Source organism: Cyanistes caeruleus, chromosome 3, assembly GCF_971803275.1.
Source record: "Cyanistes caeruleus chromosome 3, bCyaCae1.hap1.1, whole genome shotgun sequence".
In the NCBI taxonomy this organism is placed as follows: domain Eukaryota; kingdom Metazoa; phylum Chordata; class Aves; order Passeriformes; family Paridae; genus Cyanistes; species Cyanistes caeruleus.
The window spans coordinates 102,247,352-102,264,789 of NC_141703.1; the positions used below are offsets into that span (position 1 = coordinate 102,247,352).

A 17,438-nucleotide genomic window follows, 5' to 3' on the forward strand; every position below is an offset into this window, starting at 1 on the left:
CATCAGTTATGTCTTCTCAGCATCTTCCTTCCTATGCTATGCAAAAGTTGGCTAATACATCCCAAATGTTCCAGCTGTTTTATGATGGAATGCACATTAGCTTGGCTAGCTATCACTCAGAAAAAAGGCTTGTTAGGCAGCTCTTCACCATTAATTACTTTTGCTCAGATATTAAACAGCCTCATCCACCTAGATCATAAAATGTCTTCCCAGTCCTGCAGATTGTTAAACTGTATGCCTGCAGACATTTACTGTCACATCTGGAAAATCAGTGCTATCATAATGACTTCAATACAGATTTCATCAGAAGACACATGGAAATTAAATTGGATTCACCCAATCCCTTGCAAGCCATTTCACACTAAGCACATAAGAGCTGATTCCCCCTGTTTCAGGGTCTGCACAAGTGGTGGAGCTCCACTTTGTTGGTATGTGAGTCTCAAGGAGTTGGATTAAGCTGCCAGGCCAGAGTAATGCAATTTTCCCTATTCCAGCAATTCTGTCCCTGACTCTGGCTCTCCACATTTTGAATTCCTGAATGCCCCTGGGACCCCAGTGGACAATTCTTTCTATGATATTTGCTAGCATGATGAATTCATATTTGCATCTCTAGAAGGAAAGAAACACCAGGCCTGACTGTGACTTATTTAACAAGTGATTTAGGTCAAGACACAGTTCCAGTGTTTGTTTTAGTGCTAATAAGGACTTGGCGCTCTCTAGTTATCACAAAATCACGGAATGGTTTGGGTTGGAAGGCACCTTAAAGATCACCTTCCAACATCCCTGCAATGGGTGGGAACACCTTCTACTAGACCAGGTTGCTCCATGCCCTGTCCAGCTTGTCCTCGAACACAACCAGGCATGGAACAGCCACAGCTTCTCTAGGCAACTTGTGCCAGGGCTTCACCACCCTCACAGGGAAAAATTTCTTCTCAATGAAGATAGACAGGTTTTCACTCCCAAGTTTGATTTTAAGCCAGGAAGGACAAGAGTCCTTTTCATGAAAATTTAAAAACTGGGAAAGAAGTACAAAGTTTAAAAATTCCTTTAATGCTCCTCCTTATGTTACATCATTACTGGAAACCCACTGGACCTGAGACTTTTCTGGCTTGAAAACCAATCAGATGACATTTTAAAATACAGCCTCAAGAGACAATTAGTGACTTTATTCCCTTCTTTTCCATGATTGTTCCACTTAGTTTTCTCCATGGTTTCCAATCCTCTGCCTTCCAGACCACCTTGAAACTTACTACCTACCTTTTTGTGCACACAAAGGACCCAGACTTCCCACTCATTTCTACTACTAGGTCACAGCCAACTACATATGCTTATCAAAACCCCCCACAGGCTGTGTGAGGAACTCTGCCTCGAGCCAATTGACACTCCTGATTCCCTTTGCAGGTCCTTCCCCAGGGATGCAAAGCAGTGATGAAGTGGTGCCAGTGCCCCCACACACACTTTCTTTGCAGGCCAGGCAGTCTGCAGGCTGTGAACTGGGCTAAGAAGAGATCTGCAACTTTTAATATTCCTTCTCCTGGCAGGGAGCTTGGCCAGATCTTAGAGAAGAGGGCCCATTTCTCCAACCCACTCTAGAAACACTCTCTACAACATCTGCTTGCCAGTGAGGAAGAAAACCGCAGAACAAAGATCCCATCTGTTTTCTGTTTTGATGTGAAGACAGAAAAGCCAGTTGATTTTTCATTTCCCCAGATGCTTGAGGAGCTCAACTCCTCACTCTCCTATTGATGGAGCAGGAATGGGGGGTGCTAGAAACTGGTTTGGTGGTGCCATGAAGGTCTTGCAGACTGATTCACCAGTCTCCTGCTTAGTTTCTCAAGACAGATAGGCCTCTACATCCCTTGCAGATTTCTTCTTGTGAAATCTGAACCTCTCCATGCACTCAGGGGTGGGGCTAAGACCTCCTCCTGAGGCCACAGACCCCAGGTGATACTCATGCAGTGAAACTCTCAGAAGTTTCTTCTTGAAAGCACAGCTCCCAGAGTTATCTGAGCTGCTGAGACAAGGAAACTAACCACTCCTGATGCGTTTTTTGGTCCATCCCTGGTCCTCATTATGTGTTCCTCTCTCTGAACAGCATATAAAGGGATTTTATAAAGGAGGAACAAGCACAATAGAGGTGCAGATGTTTCCTGAGGAGGAATAAAAGGAGAGACCTGCAACCTGTGTGCTGCTTGACTTCAAGTCACAGCTATAACAGGATATCCCTCTTCTGCCTCTGTTATGCATCCTTGAGGATTATAAGGGTGATAGCTATGTGAAAATGAGAGGATGTCTGGGAAGGACATTCAGGAGGGATGAAGAGACATCTGTTTCAGTACAAGAACCTTCTCTTGTAGAGGAGGACTGAGGGACAACATATAAAGCTGTTGAGAGACAGGTTCAGGACACACAAAGTAGCTATGTCCTTAACCACTTTATGTTAGGATATAAGAAGGTGACAGGAACCCAAGGGAAGAATGTATTATTTCAGGAAAGAAAAATCAAAGGATTACAAAATGCTTTAAGCTTTCAAGGCTACATCTGTATTAAAGAGTCAGCTAGAGCCAGAGCAATGTGTTCCATGACCACATAGACTGCTTAAATCTTAGCTTACTCCTCATCGTGGCTCAGCATTTGTGAGTTTCAGACTATCCAGGCATGGTCAAACTAGCAAAGGGCAAGGATCACTGACAAAATTCAGTAGGGGTGAAGTAATCTGTTTGGGTGATAAAGCCCATCTGGTTGCAAGTTCTGCTGTGCCACTTGCCATGGGCAGCCAGTAAACAGGATCCAGCCTGCTTCCAGGTTTATTTACTAGTAAAAGGCAGCCAAAGATGCCAGGTATCTCGGGCCTGTGCACAGGCACTGGAGTTTAAAACAGAAGTGTGATTTCCAACACGTGTCACTCTCTTTGGCAGTGCCTGTTGGCTGGACTGAGACAGTCCAGTGAAACACTTCAGGCTGCTGTGATGCTGAGATGCCAGTGGTCCTCATTTAGGCATGCCTATCTGGCCTTGCTCCATCTGCTTGCAGGTCTCCTGTATCTCCAGGAGACCTTTCTCTCTTCTGCTGAATCTATGGAGTTTTCAAAACAAGTACAATAGAAGATGGTACCCAAAGGAACATGGCACTCGTGACAGGAACACAGTGTCCCATTAGTACCTCACATCTTCCATGACAAACAGACCTGTTTTAATAGAAACAGTTTGTCTGATGGGATTTCTGCAAGTGAGAATAATATGGTCCATCTGGTAGCTCCAGAGCTGGGATTTAAGCCCAGCAGCTTGGTCATAGTCCAAACAGAAAGTTCAGATGTAGCTGGGACACCATATCTAAAGGATATTGTGATTTTCCACTCTCAAGCACACTCTTCTGAAGTCCTGGTTGCAACCAAGCACAAAGGACAACAGGAAAACTAATTGGTGTTTCAGAGAAATGCCTTTCTCTGGCTTTCTATGCCCATATATTTATCATGTTTCAAAGGTGACTAAGCCAGAATATTCTGAGTTTATCAGGTCCAAGAGTTTGGGATTATTATCACTAAATTAATTCAGATAATGAAGTTAATTCACCTAGCTCCACAAGGAATGAAATTACTTTGCTTTTTTCTTCTAAGTATCCCAAATAAAATTGATCATTTAGTAGACTAATGCTGAACTTCTCTGGCAGTGTGCTGCCTTAATCAGAGAAGATCTGGGCTATTCTACACACAGATGAAACATGTCCCTGATGCCAATTTCTAAAGGGAATCCAGGATGAGCTAGCTCAATGACAGAGCTAGTACATCTAGGCTGATAGGATGTTGTCCACCTTGGATGTTCTTGAAACCTCAACTTACTGCCAAAGTTTGATGGAGAAAAGGCAGCATCTGAAAGGATGGAGGTTGGACAAACATTCCACATTCATGAAGATAGAAGAAGTATGTTAAAAAATACTCATATCCTTAGCAAATGAGGGTCCAAAATGCAGTTCTGCTAACTTACAACCTCTCCTACAGCTCCTGGCTCTGAGAGACAAACTCTGGCCAACTTTGTTGGGAGATTTAGGATACTGGCACTCCCAAGAGTTCAGTCTTTTCCTAACCCTCTGCCAGGCCCAAGCTTATCCTAGGTGAGGAACAGAAAGTTCTCAGATGCTCCTAATCAGAAGTACCTATATTGATTCTCACTCCTTGAATTCATTTTTCCCATGGACTGATCCATCAGTCTTGTGAGGAACAAAAATACCCCCAAATGCTGCATCCTATTTTCCTTCATACTATACTGTCCTTCCCATCCTTTCGTATTCTGGTTGAACACCTATTTCCACCTTCTTACCACCTGAGTATCCAGCCTGTAGGCTGCCTCCATCACAGTTCCAGGTGCCTCTGGAGGCCCCTTAGATCCCTGTAAAGCACTGTGGGCTCCAGTGGGTCTTCCAGCTGTCAAGGCCTTGTATGGGATATTCCACGCCTCAGCTTGGCCATGATTTAGGAGGGAACTCAGCCCATTATCACTCAGCTCCCATCTCTTCTGCAAAGACAGGTCCACAAAAAAACCCCCAAAACCTATCAGGACAAAAAATACAACTGTATTTTCACAAAATGTAAAAAAATTCTAGCTAGTATAATACACAATCCAATGCTCTTTACAAGACAGGCCTTAAAAAATTTGCTACCAAGTACCAGACTTCTTATGTTCATCTGTTATAAGTCATTGCTTCTGACTTACACTGGGAGACAGGTCACAACTGCCTAATTAAATAGCTTCTCTTTGAGCAGAAAGCTAGACCTTATGGAAGTGTAACTGTGAATTACTTTATATAGCCATTTGAGGGAAAGAGAATGCAAGAAAAAATAAAGCCAGGAAAAGCGAGAGAGAGCAGAAGAAAGAAAATGTAAGAAAGTAAGGAAAGACAGAAAGAAAAAGTGAGAGAAACTCATTAATATATTTTGAGAGTTCAGTTCCTTTCATTGTGAAAGAATGAGAAAATTTGGAAAGCCCAGACTAAATAACTCACAATGATAACAGGGTGATATCAAGAGCAGTAAAATTAATTTATTGGGCTGAATTTATCTGATTCCAGGGAAAGTGAGTACTGCTGACTGGAGCTCTGACTATGCCTGTGCCTGACAAGACACACAGCTCAGATGCAAAATTACATTAAGCAGATGTAGCCCATTAAGAAGCTGAGCTTGCAAATGTACTTTATCCTGTCAAGACAAATCCTAGTTGAAAACTCAGGCCTTAAAAAAAAACCCTGAAAACTGCAAGATGTTCTATTTTGGGCTTTATTGCTTTGATCTTTTTTGTGTCAGTCATAGTTACAGGATGATGATAAATATGAGCCCACCTCCACTGTATTTCTAACATAACTCCATTACCTACCCTCAGCTAGAACAGAGAAAAGCCCCTTAACATAAAACCCAGCAGAACCAGTCCTGGGTTCAATTATCACACAGAATTGGGTGAGGTTGGCCAGATCTCAGAGGCAAACTGGCTAAAACACAAATCATATGTTCCTACTCCAGCCTGGGCTAAAATGTAGAGTGGCAGAGGAAGCACAACTAGTTCATCCCTTCCTTGCATCCATCCATTATGGAGACAGTGCTGGGTTAGCCCATGTGTGGGGTCTCCAAGATGAGATGATTCTCACTCTGGGTGCCTCTCTGCATGAGAGCTTCTGAAAATATGTGGGGTATGGTGCAGAAGGAGAAAATGGATGGGATTCAAGATCTGTGGAATAAGATTTGGTTGTGCTAAAAGATGGTGTGAATATTTTTTAATAAAAATGTTGGTGAATTCCCACACCAAATTTCTTTATATCTAGCCTATTTATACATTTATAACATCAGTCATAGAACTGGGAAAAAAACACTTGTTCTGGATTAAACCAAGCCAAAATATACATCATGGGATTCTCACTACTAAATTTGGGTGTCTGAAAGGCACTTTGGAGTATATCAACCCCTGACAGCTGGGGGGTGGTGGGTGGTGTGTTTGCCTTTGAAGTGTATAATGATTCTTCATGATTCCTTTATTCTCATGCATTACCACTGACACCACTGACAGACACACCACTGACAGAAATATTCAGAAACACCAGCAAGATATCAAAAGGAAAGAAGGTCAATCTCATTAGACTGGCTAGGATCATTTTAAGGAGAAAAGGCATGATGTTGAAAGAATGGTCAGTGTCTTTCTATGCAGGAAGATCTCTGAGTTTATCTAAATCTCCTGAAGGTAAGCTTGAGCACTTAGGCTATTAACCAGATGATACAGGGTAATGGAAAATATTTTGCAAGGAGAAATCATCTGCCAGCAGTTCAGTGGTCATGTAAAACACAGTCACTGTGTGGCATTCATTTTGTTCTTTGAAGTTTCTTTGCTTATGCTTTATTATCTTAAAGTACCCTCCTTAATGGTTGGGAGAGAAAAAAAGATAGCTTGCACCAGTGCAATTATCAATATGAATTAAGCTCAGGGGCCTTGAGTCTGACATTTGATTGCAAATGTGAAATGGACAGTGTGCTTGAATGATTTGATTTTCTTTACAAACTCCATGAAAAGTAACTTTTTTAGTTTCCTTGCAATTTCATGCAAATCCCAAGATGAAAATGTCCCCTCTAATGGAGAAAAAAGAAAAAAGTCTAACCAGCTGAATTCACATGTTTACGATGTTTGATTCCATTCATTGAGTTTCACTGTTTTATTTGGAAGTGTCTTTAAGCAATTTATGTAATATAATAGAAACCAGTTGTAATAATTTTGGGCATGGGAGTTATATAGACTCATTCTCTGATGCTAATAGTCCAGCTACACTTAATAACTAATTAGCTTGGTTTATAACAAAATCAAGCACCAAAACAAAAGCACCCCTATGACAAGCATCAGGCTAAGGATAAGCCCTACCTGATTTCCAACATCTGCTCAAAGGATATCTACATGAAAAAGGTCGCACTGACTCCCGGTTGACATAATTCATCTTATCCAAATCCCCTCTTTGGAGGCATTCCAGATTTCTACACTCTGAAAATATCTTTATTGCAGAGAGCTGAGAACAGCTTGCTCCAAAACCTGCCCAATGAATTCCTGCTGGGGGAGTTCATTCAACAACTTGTGACTCTATACTGAGATCCTGTTTAACTCAGAAACCCCTCTTGGTGATTTGGGGTTGTAAGATCTGGAGGTCAGACCAGGACTATGGGTGCCAATGGGATTTATGAAGCAGAATGAGCCTGATGGCTTTGCACAGCTGAGTTTTGAGTGTCACCCAGTTTGTTGGTCCATGGTAGACCTGGAAGAGCCTTTGGGACCAGTGCTGTGAAGGGAAAAAACTGTCCTCAAGTCCTTGCATCACCAGATGCAGTGGTGCAATTGAATTGCTTAAATGTCAGTACTACTTGAAATGCTGATGGATGTCCCTTGGATGTTCTTCTTCCAGCCCCAGTGGGCAGAGAATTCTCAAGAGGACAAGGTCACTCTGAAGTGCCTCAAATGGCATCAGATGCTTCACCGCAAATTGCTGAGAGGGATTTTCCATCCAGTGGAGGAAAAAATGTGTGTGGGACTCAGGGCAAGCTGGGGAGTTATTGATGTCTTAAATCAGGCCATTCTTTGCAGGTGTAATCTCAACAATTTTATGTCATACCAGAGAGCTGCTTCTCAAGTGTGGATGAACAGGGAGCTGCTTGCTGTCATCTCCTACTTTCTGCAAAAGCAAAGGTAATTCCAGCTCACACCCCCCACAGCTCACACGCTGCTGGCAGCAAGGGAGGAAGCACCTGCAGAGAAGAGCACTGAAGGGGGGTTTAATCTGTCTGAGCTATATGAGGAGCAGAAGCAGAAGTTTCAGGCTCTCAGGGCTGATCTGTTTCCCAAGGGAAAGTCCTTTGGGCAAACTTTTCTCTCTCAAGGACTGTTGTGTAAATAAGAATTTGGTTCTCAAAACAATGGCACAGATATTCAGAGAGTGTTTTTCTCTTGTCCCACCATTAGGATGAGAGAGGTGTTGTTCCTTGTACCAATCAGGTCATCCTGTATCAGAACACCTTATAAAAAGGGTTGAAAACCCCAAAATAAAGGCTTTTCACCTCCTGAAAATAAACTTTGTCTGCCTGTTATAAGAACCCTCACTTCATACTTTGAGTCCACTAGCACCAATGGATCTCACTACCCTGGGGGTATTTGACTGACACTGGCCCAGGTTGCCCAGAGAAACTCTGTCTGCCCCATCCCTCTAAGTGTTCAAGGCCAGGTTGGATGGGATTGGAGCAATCTGTTCTAGTGGAAGATGTTCCTGCCCATGGCAGAGGATTGGAATGAGATGAGCTTTAAGGTCCCTTCCAACCCAAACCATTCCATGATTTGAAATATGCCTGCCTGTTGGTTTCCTTTGATGATAACACAGTTGCTGTTATAAATGGCTTCCATAATGAGACAGATTATAGCATCTTATCCTAAATTTCAAACTATTTTTAACTCAAAATTTAGGATGAGAAACAATGGAGAAGGAAGGATGTCTCTTAGAATAATGGATCTTAAATCTCTCTTTCCTCTGAAATACAGCATGAATTTTGAGAAAGCAGCCAATCCTCAAGGGTGTGGAAATTATGCTGTCACACACCCCATAGCTTCAAACAAACATAGGATTGTGAGCACCCAACTTTACCTGGATAAATTTTTATAGTTCCACCTTTGTTCCTGTTCATCATTCGTTGTCACAATATTGTAACAGTACAGCTAGTCTGGACTGGACAAAGTAAATCTGGCCATGACACAAATCCAGTTTGGCTGGCCTGATTCATGCCTGAACAAGTCCCTGAATAAGCTACAGGGGACCCTCAGCCATCCCCATTCAGGCTGAGAAGTAAGCACATCACTGGCCAGAGATCTGGGCAGAGAGAGATCCCAGCCAATAGCTATCCCAGCCCAGGAGTTTTAAATGGAGTATAAAAGTGTGCTCTGCATAATAAATGAGGCTGTTTTGTCTGAGAATCAAGAGGACTCGAGTGGTGGATTTCTGTCTCCCCAACCACAACCAGCACATTACACACGGTGACCCCGTGTGAAGACAAAGACACAGCCTTTCCCACGAGCAAAGCCATGGGGGAGACAGGACAGAGCGAGAAGAGCCTGTCCAAAACAGTGAAAAGCTGGAAAAAACAGTTGAGGAGAGCCTGATCTGTAGTGAAAAACTGGAAAAAACAGAGATGAGAAGAGCCCAAACTGCAGCAAAAAGCTGAAACAAGAGGCATGCAGAAGAAGCTGTCTAAAAGACACAGTGCAGAGAGCTGTTTGCAGTGAAAAATCACTCAAAATCTGGAATATTTTTGGACTTAGCCTTAAAAATATAAGAAAATACTCATCAGAGCCATGGGGTCTTGGATATCAACTCAACCACCTCCAGTTTTGAAGGTATGGTCACTTTTTTTACAAGAATGGGACTTAGAATATGATAAAGATGCATTATTAGCTTTAATAATGTGGGCAAAAAACCACAGATTGGACGCAACCAAAGAGGCTGCCCTTGCTATAAATACATGGGAATGAACTGGACGATTTATACTTTGGGCAGCCTCAAGGGGAGACAAAAACACTATAAAAATTTTAAAGCCCTGGAGATTTATTTTTGACTTAATGAGACACATAAATTCTGGACTGCAAAATGAAAGCAGAGCTCAGGAGGGGACAGAGGGGGATTGGGACACACTTCCAAGCCCACAGGCGGAGTGGCACCACCAAACAGCTGCCCTGACTGCTCCCCTTGCGCTGGGACTGCCTTTTTGCCAGCTGTTTCCCACAACCTCACCATGCCAGAGAGCACAGGCAGCTGGAGGTGCCCTGGCAGGTGGACAGAGTGTGGCAGGTGGCAATGAGCTGATCTGCATTTGTGTTGTGGTCAGATTCACTTTGTCCAGTCCAGCTGTACTGTGACAATGCTGCGACAATTCAGCACCACTGAGCAACGCTCCAGACTTCATCCCAGACAGAGCAAATTAGAAAATCTGAAAGAAACATGGGTCTCTATTTTAAAAAGTCCATTTGTCCACAGTTATCACTTACAGAGATCTATTGATAACTGGCATTTATAAGATTTGATAATCCAAGGTTTTTAGTGCTTCGGGCCTAATTCAGGAAGACACTTATTCACACCTTTAGCCTTAGCGTGTGAGCTGTCCCTCTTTGAGTTGTTGCTGCGTCATGCCAGGAGTGGGTAAACTTCACAGAGTAAGTCAAACAATGAAAATGTTTAGGTCTGAAGCTCGTCCTTACATCCACAGCAGCACAAGAGTTCTGGCCCTGTGTTATGGATCTGGTGGCTCTCTCCTAAGCTCTGTAGTCCTGGCAGCATGTCCCTTTATATCCCAGCTCCTGCAGTTACATGATATCCTCTTCTGCCTCGAGAGAAATTTCAAGCCCATATGGCTCTGGTAAATACCCTGAAAAATTCCACTTAAAAGAGGAAAAAAAATAAATTTTTCAGAAAGGATCTTTAAAATTTAAAGCTAATTTAAGTTACAATGCAGACAAAATACTGTCCACTCATTCTTAACAGAAGAGGAAGCAAGAACAATTCACAATGTATTCTATTGTTATTATTTTATTGTTTTTGTTGCTCTCACAATTAGAAAACACAGCTAATGCTGCTTCCATGTACAGAGGGTAATTTGTGCTTTAGATGAATAAACTATAGCTCTGCTGAGATATTTAATCAAACTCTAACTGATGAAACTGGTCCTGAGAGGAAAACAAAACAAAACATGTTGTACATGTTAAAGTCATTAACCTCAGGTGGATTTTAAGTTTCCTGTTCTTTCTCCCCTCTCTCAAATCTTGTTATCTGCTCCATCTCCCTTGCAGAGGAGAAAGTCATGCTGTGATAGCTCTGATCTGCTCTTGGGAACACAACAATGATGTTTCACAACCCCCTGTCTGATGCAGGGAAAGACAAATCTTTTGTCACAGGGTGGAGGTCTAACAACAATCAATCCCAGGCCTGAATTTTCCTCTTGTTCCCCATATTCCCAAGAACCTCCAGAGCCTGCTCCCAGCACCTTCCCCAAACAGGTAGCCCAGAGCTGGGCAGCACAAGTCTGTCTCACTTGGAGGATGATGATGGTTGTCTACAGGGATCTGTCTTCTAGCAGGAAGAGGAATGGTCCCTCAGGGACTCTTTTATCACTTTCCTGACAGAGACACTGATAATTGTATTCAGGTTTTTTTTCTTCTTCCCTCACTCCCCTCACCAAGGGATTTTCTAACTGCATGTGAAATATTGTGGGCTGCCTGCTTAAGTATAATTAAGATATCTTCTATTTTTGTAGAATAAAATACACAATCAGACGGGAGTTTTTTTATAATGATTGGCATTTGCCTACCTTATGGAGAAATCTAAATGATTTTAAAACTGGAAAGGGTAAGGATGGGGGGAATTAATTAAAAATTACAAAGCCAGCCAGATGCATACAGGGTCTAAAACCTCAGATTTGAAAATAGCATTAAGTCCAAACTGTTTTATTAAATTGCAGTTGGTTTTTTTTTCAAATTAATAAATACTAGAAGGCCACCAGCATAATACCCTTCCATCAGGGGTAATAATGTAAGGCTGTGAAATAATACAGGCTGTTTGTGGGAATAAATCAGATATATTTTGCAGGCTAGTGTAAATCAACAGTACTGTGTAGTATGACACGGAGTTGGGCCAAATTCTATCAGCTGTTTGGATGTGGTAAGACATGCTATAAGAAGGGAACTACAGCATCACCTGACAAGGGCATTCACAGTAATTAAAGTCATTTTCTGCAGTAGCTGGAGGATCTCTGTTTCAGACCAAAGCCTTGATAAATGCTTGCTGAAGGCCTGAGAAAGGGAAGTAGGGATGGATTTTCCTTGCACAGCTGGTTTGTGACAAATGTTCTCCCAAATATCTTTCACACTTCACATGCATAAAAAATTATAGAATAATAGAATGATTTGGGTTGGAATGGACCTTGAATATAATCCAGTTCCACCCCTCTGCCATGGGCAGGGACACCTTCCTCTAGACTGCAAAAATAACTTGGCCATTCTGGTTTGGATCCCTGTTGTATCAATAATTGAAATTGAGAGATGTGACACTTTTCACTTCTGGCCTCCCTGCACTTTTCTGCTGATGAAAGGAGTGAAGCAGAGACAGGTTGCAAGGAGAAAGATTCACCAAGAGTGGGTCCACCAGTATGGCCCTGTGTTACAGGTACTCTCTTTATTCCTAGTTTTTATTAAAAGGAAAGGAAAGCAGAAAGAACTATCTACTGCTCATAGAAAGACATTTTCTGAAAAAATTTGGAAGTGCCAGAGCATCCAGAGGGAGATCATAGAGTCACAGAATGGTTTGGGGTGGAAGGGACCTTAGAAGCTCATCTCGTTCCACCCCTCTGCCATGGGCAGGGACACTTTCTATTAGACCAGGTTGCTCCAAGCCCCTCAAACCTGTCCTTGGACAGGGATGGGGCAGCCATAGCTGTAACAAGGGAGGCTGCAGTTTATCAGACCCTGCCCTGTGCATGACTCTCACCTTAGGAAGGCACATCATCCTGGGCACAATCCTAATGCAGTGTGCAGCTACTCCACAGGAAAAAAGGGCCCTGAAATTTAGAAGCTATGGCAAAAGCAGTGTAACACTGTTAATTTGTAGACTAACAGCCTAAAACATGGGCTGGGGCCACACAGACTCTTTTCTCAAAGAAGTGAAGTTCAGATGAAACCCATGATGGATTGTCTGGAGAAGCCAGCAGAGATTTTGAACGTGGATGCCCCATACTGCAAAGCTCCAAACAATTCAGCCATTTCAGGTCAGCATCTTCAGTAACAGACATCTGTGGCATGAGATGACAAAGTGTGAGTTACCACCATGGCTAAAGTTCTGCTCTGGGCTCATTTCCCACCTGATGGACCTCCAGATGCCTAATTGGTTTACTCACTTCTTTTAGTTCCAGGTGATGATTTCTCCTGACATGAGAAAGCCAGTCAAGGATCACAGATCTGACATGACAGGAGTGAAATGCAGGTGAAAACAGTTATGTATAGACCTTTTCTTCCTTTTTACTGTTTTTTCACCAAGAAGAAAGACTCGTGACATCAGCAAGGGAGCAAGAAAAAGAGTCATTACAGAATAGCACTGAAATGCTCAAATACTTCTTCAGTCAGAACATCCGTGCCTTGTTGGCTTCACCAGAAACTGGAAATAAAAATTAAATTCCTTAAAAGAATGAGAGTAGATTGTTTCTTTACATATCAAATGAAGCCAAATTCTGGCATTGGAGAGCAGTGGGATTTGTGCCACTAGCCTGTCTGCATGTCAGCCCAAAGACACCCACCACTCATCACACCACACTGCAGAGATGTTTTAGTCCATCAGCTTTTATGGGGTGACAATAACACAAACCACTGACAAACTATGAAAGGTCTTTTTTTGCCTGTCCATGACTGGGGGAGGGAAGGAGACAAGGAGACCAAATCCATTACAGCAAAGCAAAGTAGCTGAAGTGAACAAAATACCTCTGATTTTGCTCTTTATAGCACATGATGCTTTTCTCCTCCAGCTCCCCAGTGCTGCTCACAGACATGTCAGAGGCAGTTTCCCCCTAGGGAGTGCCTAAGTGGGGAAAAAAAGAGGATTTGGACAAAGATTGCAGTGTTACTGACATATTCTCCATAGGAAAGTGACAGAGTCCCTCTACATTTGTGTTGGAGTGAGTTTTTGGCTGCTGCCAGCATTTTGCATGGGGTTAGGGTGCCCAAGAATGATCTGAAAGATGTCAGAAGCTCTGCTGCCTTCTGTTCCTGGAGCAGCTTCCTTCTCCAACATCACCTTTCATAATCAGTGCACAGGGCTGGATGACCACTAAAAGAAACAAAACAAAAAATCCCCCCCCAACCCCAAACCAGCCAAACAAAACAAATCAAACCCATAATAACAAAAACCCAAACAAAAAAAACAACAAACAACAAACAAAACAACAAACAAACAAAACAAACAAAAAAGCAAATAAGGGAGCCTAGGTTATATTAAAACCTCTCCTGCACAGCAACTCCTTTCTGTGTGCAGGAGCCAAAAGCCAACCACCCATAACATGAGAATTAAGTCATGTTTATTATTAAGCTCCTCAGGGGCAATGGAAATGTGGTGTTAGGGCATGGGTTGGACTCGATGATCTTGGAGGTCTCTTGCAACCCAGTCATTCTGTTGAATTCTGTTGTTCATTTCTGTTGAATTCTTTTGAAATTTTACCAATGAGAATGATTGCTGATAAAAAAACCTAAATCAATGGTGACTCTTCCTTTTTCCAAGTGCTCTGTTTCATTATCTTGACTGTATCTTGTCTAATTCTGCTCAAAATTAAGAGGCTGGGGAGGCAGGGAATAAAGAAACTTATCTATCCTATGCCAGTGAGTGCCTCAAATCATGCTCTTTTCCCATCCTTGGGAGGAATATCAGAGTTGCTTTCCAAGTAGAAGAGTGAAAAATAATCTAACATTTTGCTGTTGCACCAGTAACTTCAGCATGTATTTCATACTATTGTCCATGCTTGTTTATAGCAGAAGGATATATTTATGTAGGAAGTAAAGCAGATGAAAGCATAAGATATAAACATTTCTGTATATCTGCTTACAAAAGAAAATATGTACAGCCACAGATGGAGGTTCTCTGCAGTGTCAGGGAAGGGCCACGTGAAAGACTGACACACTTCCACTCCTTCCTGCTGGGAATACCTACTGACTCCCTCCAGGAATGCCAGGAATGCTCCACCCTCTGCAGTTTCCTGAGGTTGGACCAATAATTTTGTGAGGGAAAAAGCCAGTGGCATATTTCCCCAAGGACTTGATGGGTCAATGTGGAAGAATGTCAGTGACTAAGGGTATCACACACAAAGGCCAAAGAGATAGAGAGCAGGAGCTTGCTTTTTTTCTTTACTTCCCCACTGGACTTGGACTTCACTTTTTTGTTTTATCCTGCTGGCTCCACTGCTGCCTTGTGCACCCCATAAAGTTCTTCTCAGCCTGCCCTACTCTCACTGCCTCCAGGATTCCAGGGGATTTTTTTTCATGGCTGGAATTTTGTCCAGCCTGGACAAATCAAGGACATATTCTTCATTATATGAATATGACTTCATATTCATATGACTTCAGCAATAAGCTCAAAGTCTCAGACTTGTGTAAAAGACAGATTAAAATTAGCTGTTCATCTCAGGGGATTGACCTGAAGTCTTTCCACTTTTATCACTCAGAGTGGATGATTCCCTGCTAAAAAATAAGTCTTTGGCAACAAAGGCAGTTATTTCTGAAAAGTTGTAGCATTTTCCCTTCTGGGATGGTCCTAATGGAGACCCAGTACCTGTGCTAGAGGGCATAGGCAGGTGTGAGCCTTAGTTACTGTGAAACAAATGCTGCTTTTTTTCCCCCAGGGAAAGTTCCTAAATTTTTTTCTCCGAATACTAAGGCACTTGATGGCTGAACATCACTGGCAAGCATAGGAAATATTTTGGAAGAAGATACCATCCCAAATGAGGTTTTATCTTCTCAGAGAGCATTTTATTGGTGGGGGGGAAACATTTGTGGGTTTGTGGCTTTTTAGGAGATTTTTTTACATTCTTATTTTTACTGGTATGATTGTTGCTCTTCCTCCTACCATCTCTCCTCAAGTCTGTGTCTTTAAAAGATAAATGATGTCTAGTCAAGGAAATGTTTTCTCTGAATAGTGCTGGGGTGCCGCTGGCTGTCTCAGCTCCCAGGTGGGCAGAGGAGGGTTTTCATTTGCACACATATCTCTCAACAGTCCTCTCACACTTTTTACAGGTCACGTAGCAGCACCAGTGATATTTGCAGTGGCAACGCTCCACCACTTTGTCCATGTAGGGGTTGTAGCCTCTGCCACAGCACATCAAGTCGCAGCTGTCACTCCCATTGGAAGTCTTGTTGCATTGTCTGGAAGAAGGAAAATGCTATGAGTGAGTGCAGATTCCTGCAGGGATTCCCAAACCACTGCCCTGTGGTGTTGCTGGGCCTGACAGCTCTGCAAGGCACTGGGTGAAGCCAGCACTGTGACCACCCAGCCAACAGCCCCCTATGCCTACGAGGGTGGCAGGGAAAGTGCTGGGCTGCAATCACATCCAAAATAACATTAAACTCCTGTTCTGATTCTCAGTTGGGGGCTGGCACCATCCAGACTGCCTGTCAACTGCACCAGGCCTCTCCCATATGAGCAGACAAGCAAAGCTATAGGGAGACCCCCACAACAAGAACTAATCATTCCAAGCAATCTGTGTTCCCAGACAAGCTCCAAAGCTGTCTGAAAGGAGCTGGAAGAAGATGACACCCTAAAGAACAAACACTGGTATTTCTCCACCACTGCCTAACCTGAAAAGGGCAAAGAGGGAGCTCTACAACCAGATAGTGTTTGAACAGACTCCATGCCAAAGATCCCAGGCTGGGAAAAATCCTGAGCAGGCTGTTACAGCCACTGTGCAGCACTGATCCTATCAGGGAAATCACAATCAGTACTAGCAGGGCTGATCTGTGCACCTTTTCCCCTTTGATTTTCTCCCAACACAGCAAGAGCAGCTGGGTGGTTGGCCCCAAAACACCCTTGGTACTGACCCAGGAACAGGAAGTGTGGCAAGAATACAGGGTAGTATGACAAGTCACCAAATATCACACAGACTTTCACTGCTCATTTTGCTTCTGCTTTTAATTAAAGCCAGACTCAGTGGGATAAATCAGCTGTTGTGTTGGATTCCGTCATTTTATCTGCTTGCCAGTGAATAGCTTGAGGTGTTCAGAAGCAGCTCCTGAACTGAGGAATCTATTTCATTGATCCACTGATTACCATTTCACATCTGTCCTCAAAAACCATCTATCCCTTTTCCTAAAATATTCACTGGACATGAAAGTGCACCAGACATTGAATTTTGGATGAGATGAACCATGTCCTTGAGACACCATTTCTCCACTGACTGTAAAGACAACCCAGGATGGAAGTGTTCATGTTTGGTCAGATGCTTGCACTTCTTTGGTATGTATCCAACACCATGGGTCTGTGAATTTGATAGAGTTTTGAAACTACTGTAAGAAAGGTTGATGACATATTTCCTAAATCTTTTTCTTTGTGTGGCTATTTTGTGTCTATTTTGAACAGAAACACTCAAAGGCTCCTTTGGGGCATGAAGAGGAGAGAGGAGCATAACTTGGACCCTTGAGCTAAGCAACTGTTAATAGATGAAAACAATTCCATGAGAATTATAGGAATCACTCATGAGGTAGTACTTTAGGAGAAGTTACGGGATTAGTGAAGCGTTGAGATTTTGTTCTTGCTCTTCTTTAAGTTTTTCTGCCTCCTGTTTGTTATTCTGATTTGCATTCCTCTCTAGGTTCAGTGTTTAAAGGCCCCCCACAACTAACTTGCATTCAGAAATGTGTATA

General features: G+C 42.7%; 1 protein-coding gene across 14 annotated transcripts in view; it reads right to left on the reverse strand.

The window, feature by feature from the left end:
* Positions 1-10,561: 10,561 nt before the first annotated feature.
* WNT11 (Wnt family member 11) overlaps positions 10,562-17,438 on the reverse strand; it is a 31,242-nt gene continuing 24,365 nt past the window's right edge. For all 14 annotated transcript variants that reach the window (XM_086883414.1, XM_023944022.2, XM_023944020.2 and 11 more), the window contains one exon: positions 10,562-15,944. In XM_086883414.1, coding sequence (XP_086739540.1) covers positions 15,770-15,944 — 175 coding nt within the window. In that variant the 3' untranslated portion in view covers positions 10,562-15,769. The remainder of the gene's footprint in view (positions 15,945-17,438) is intronic.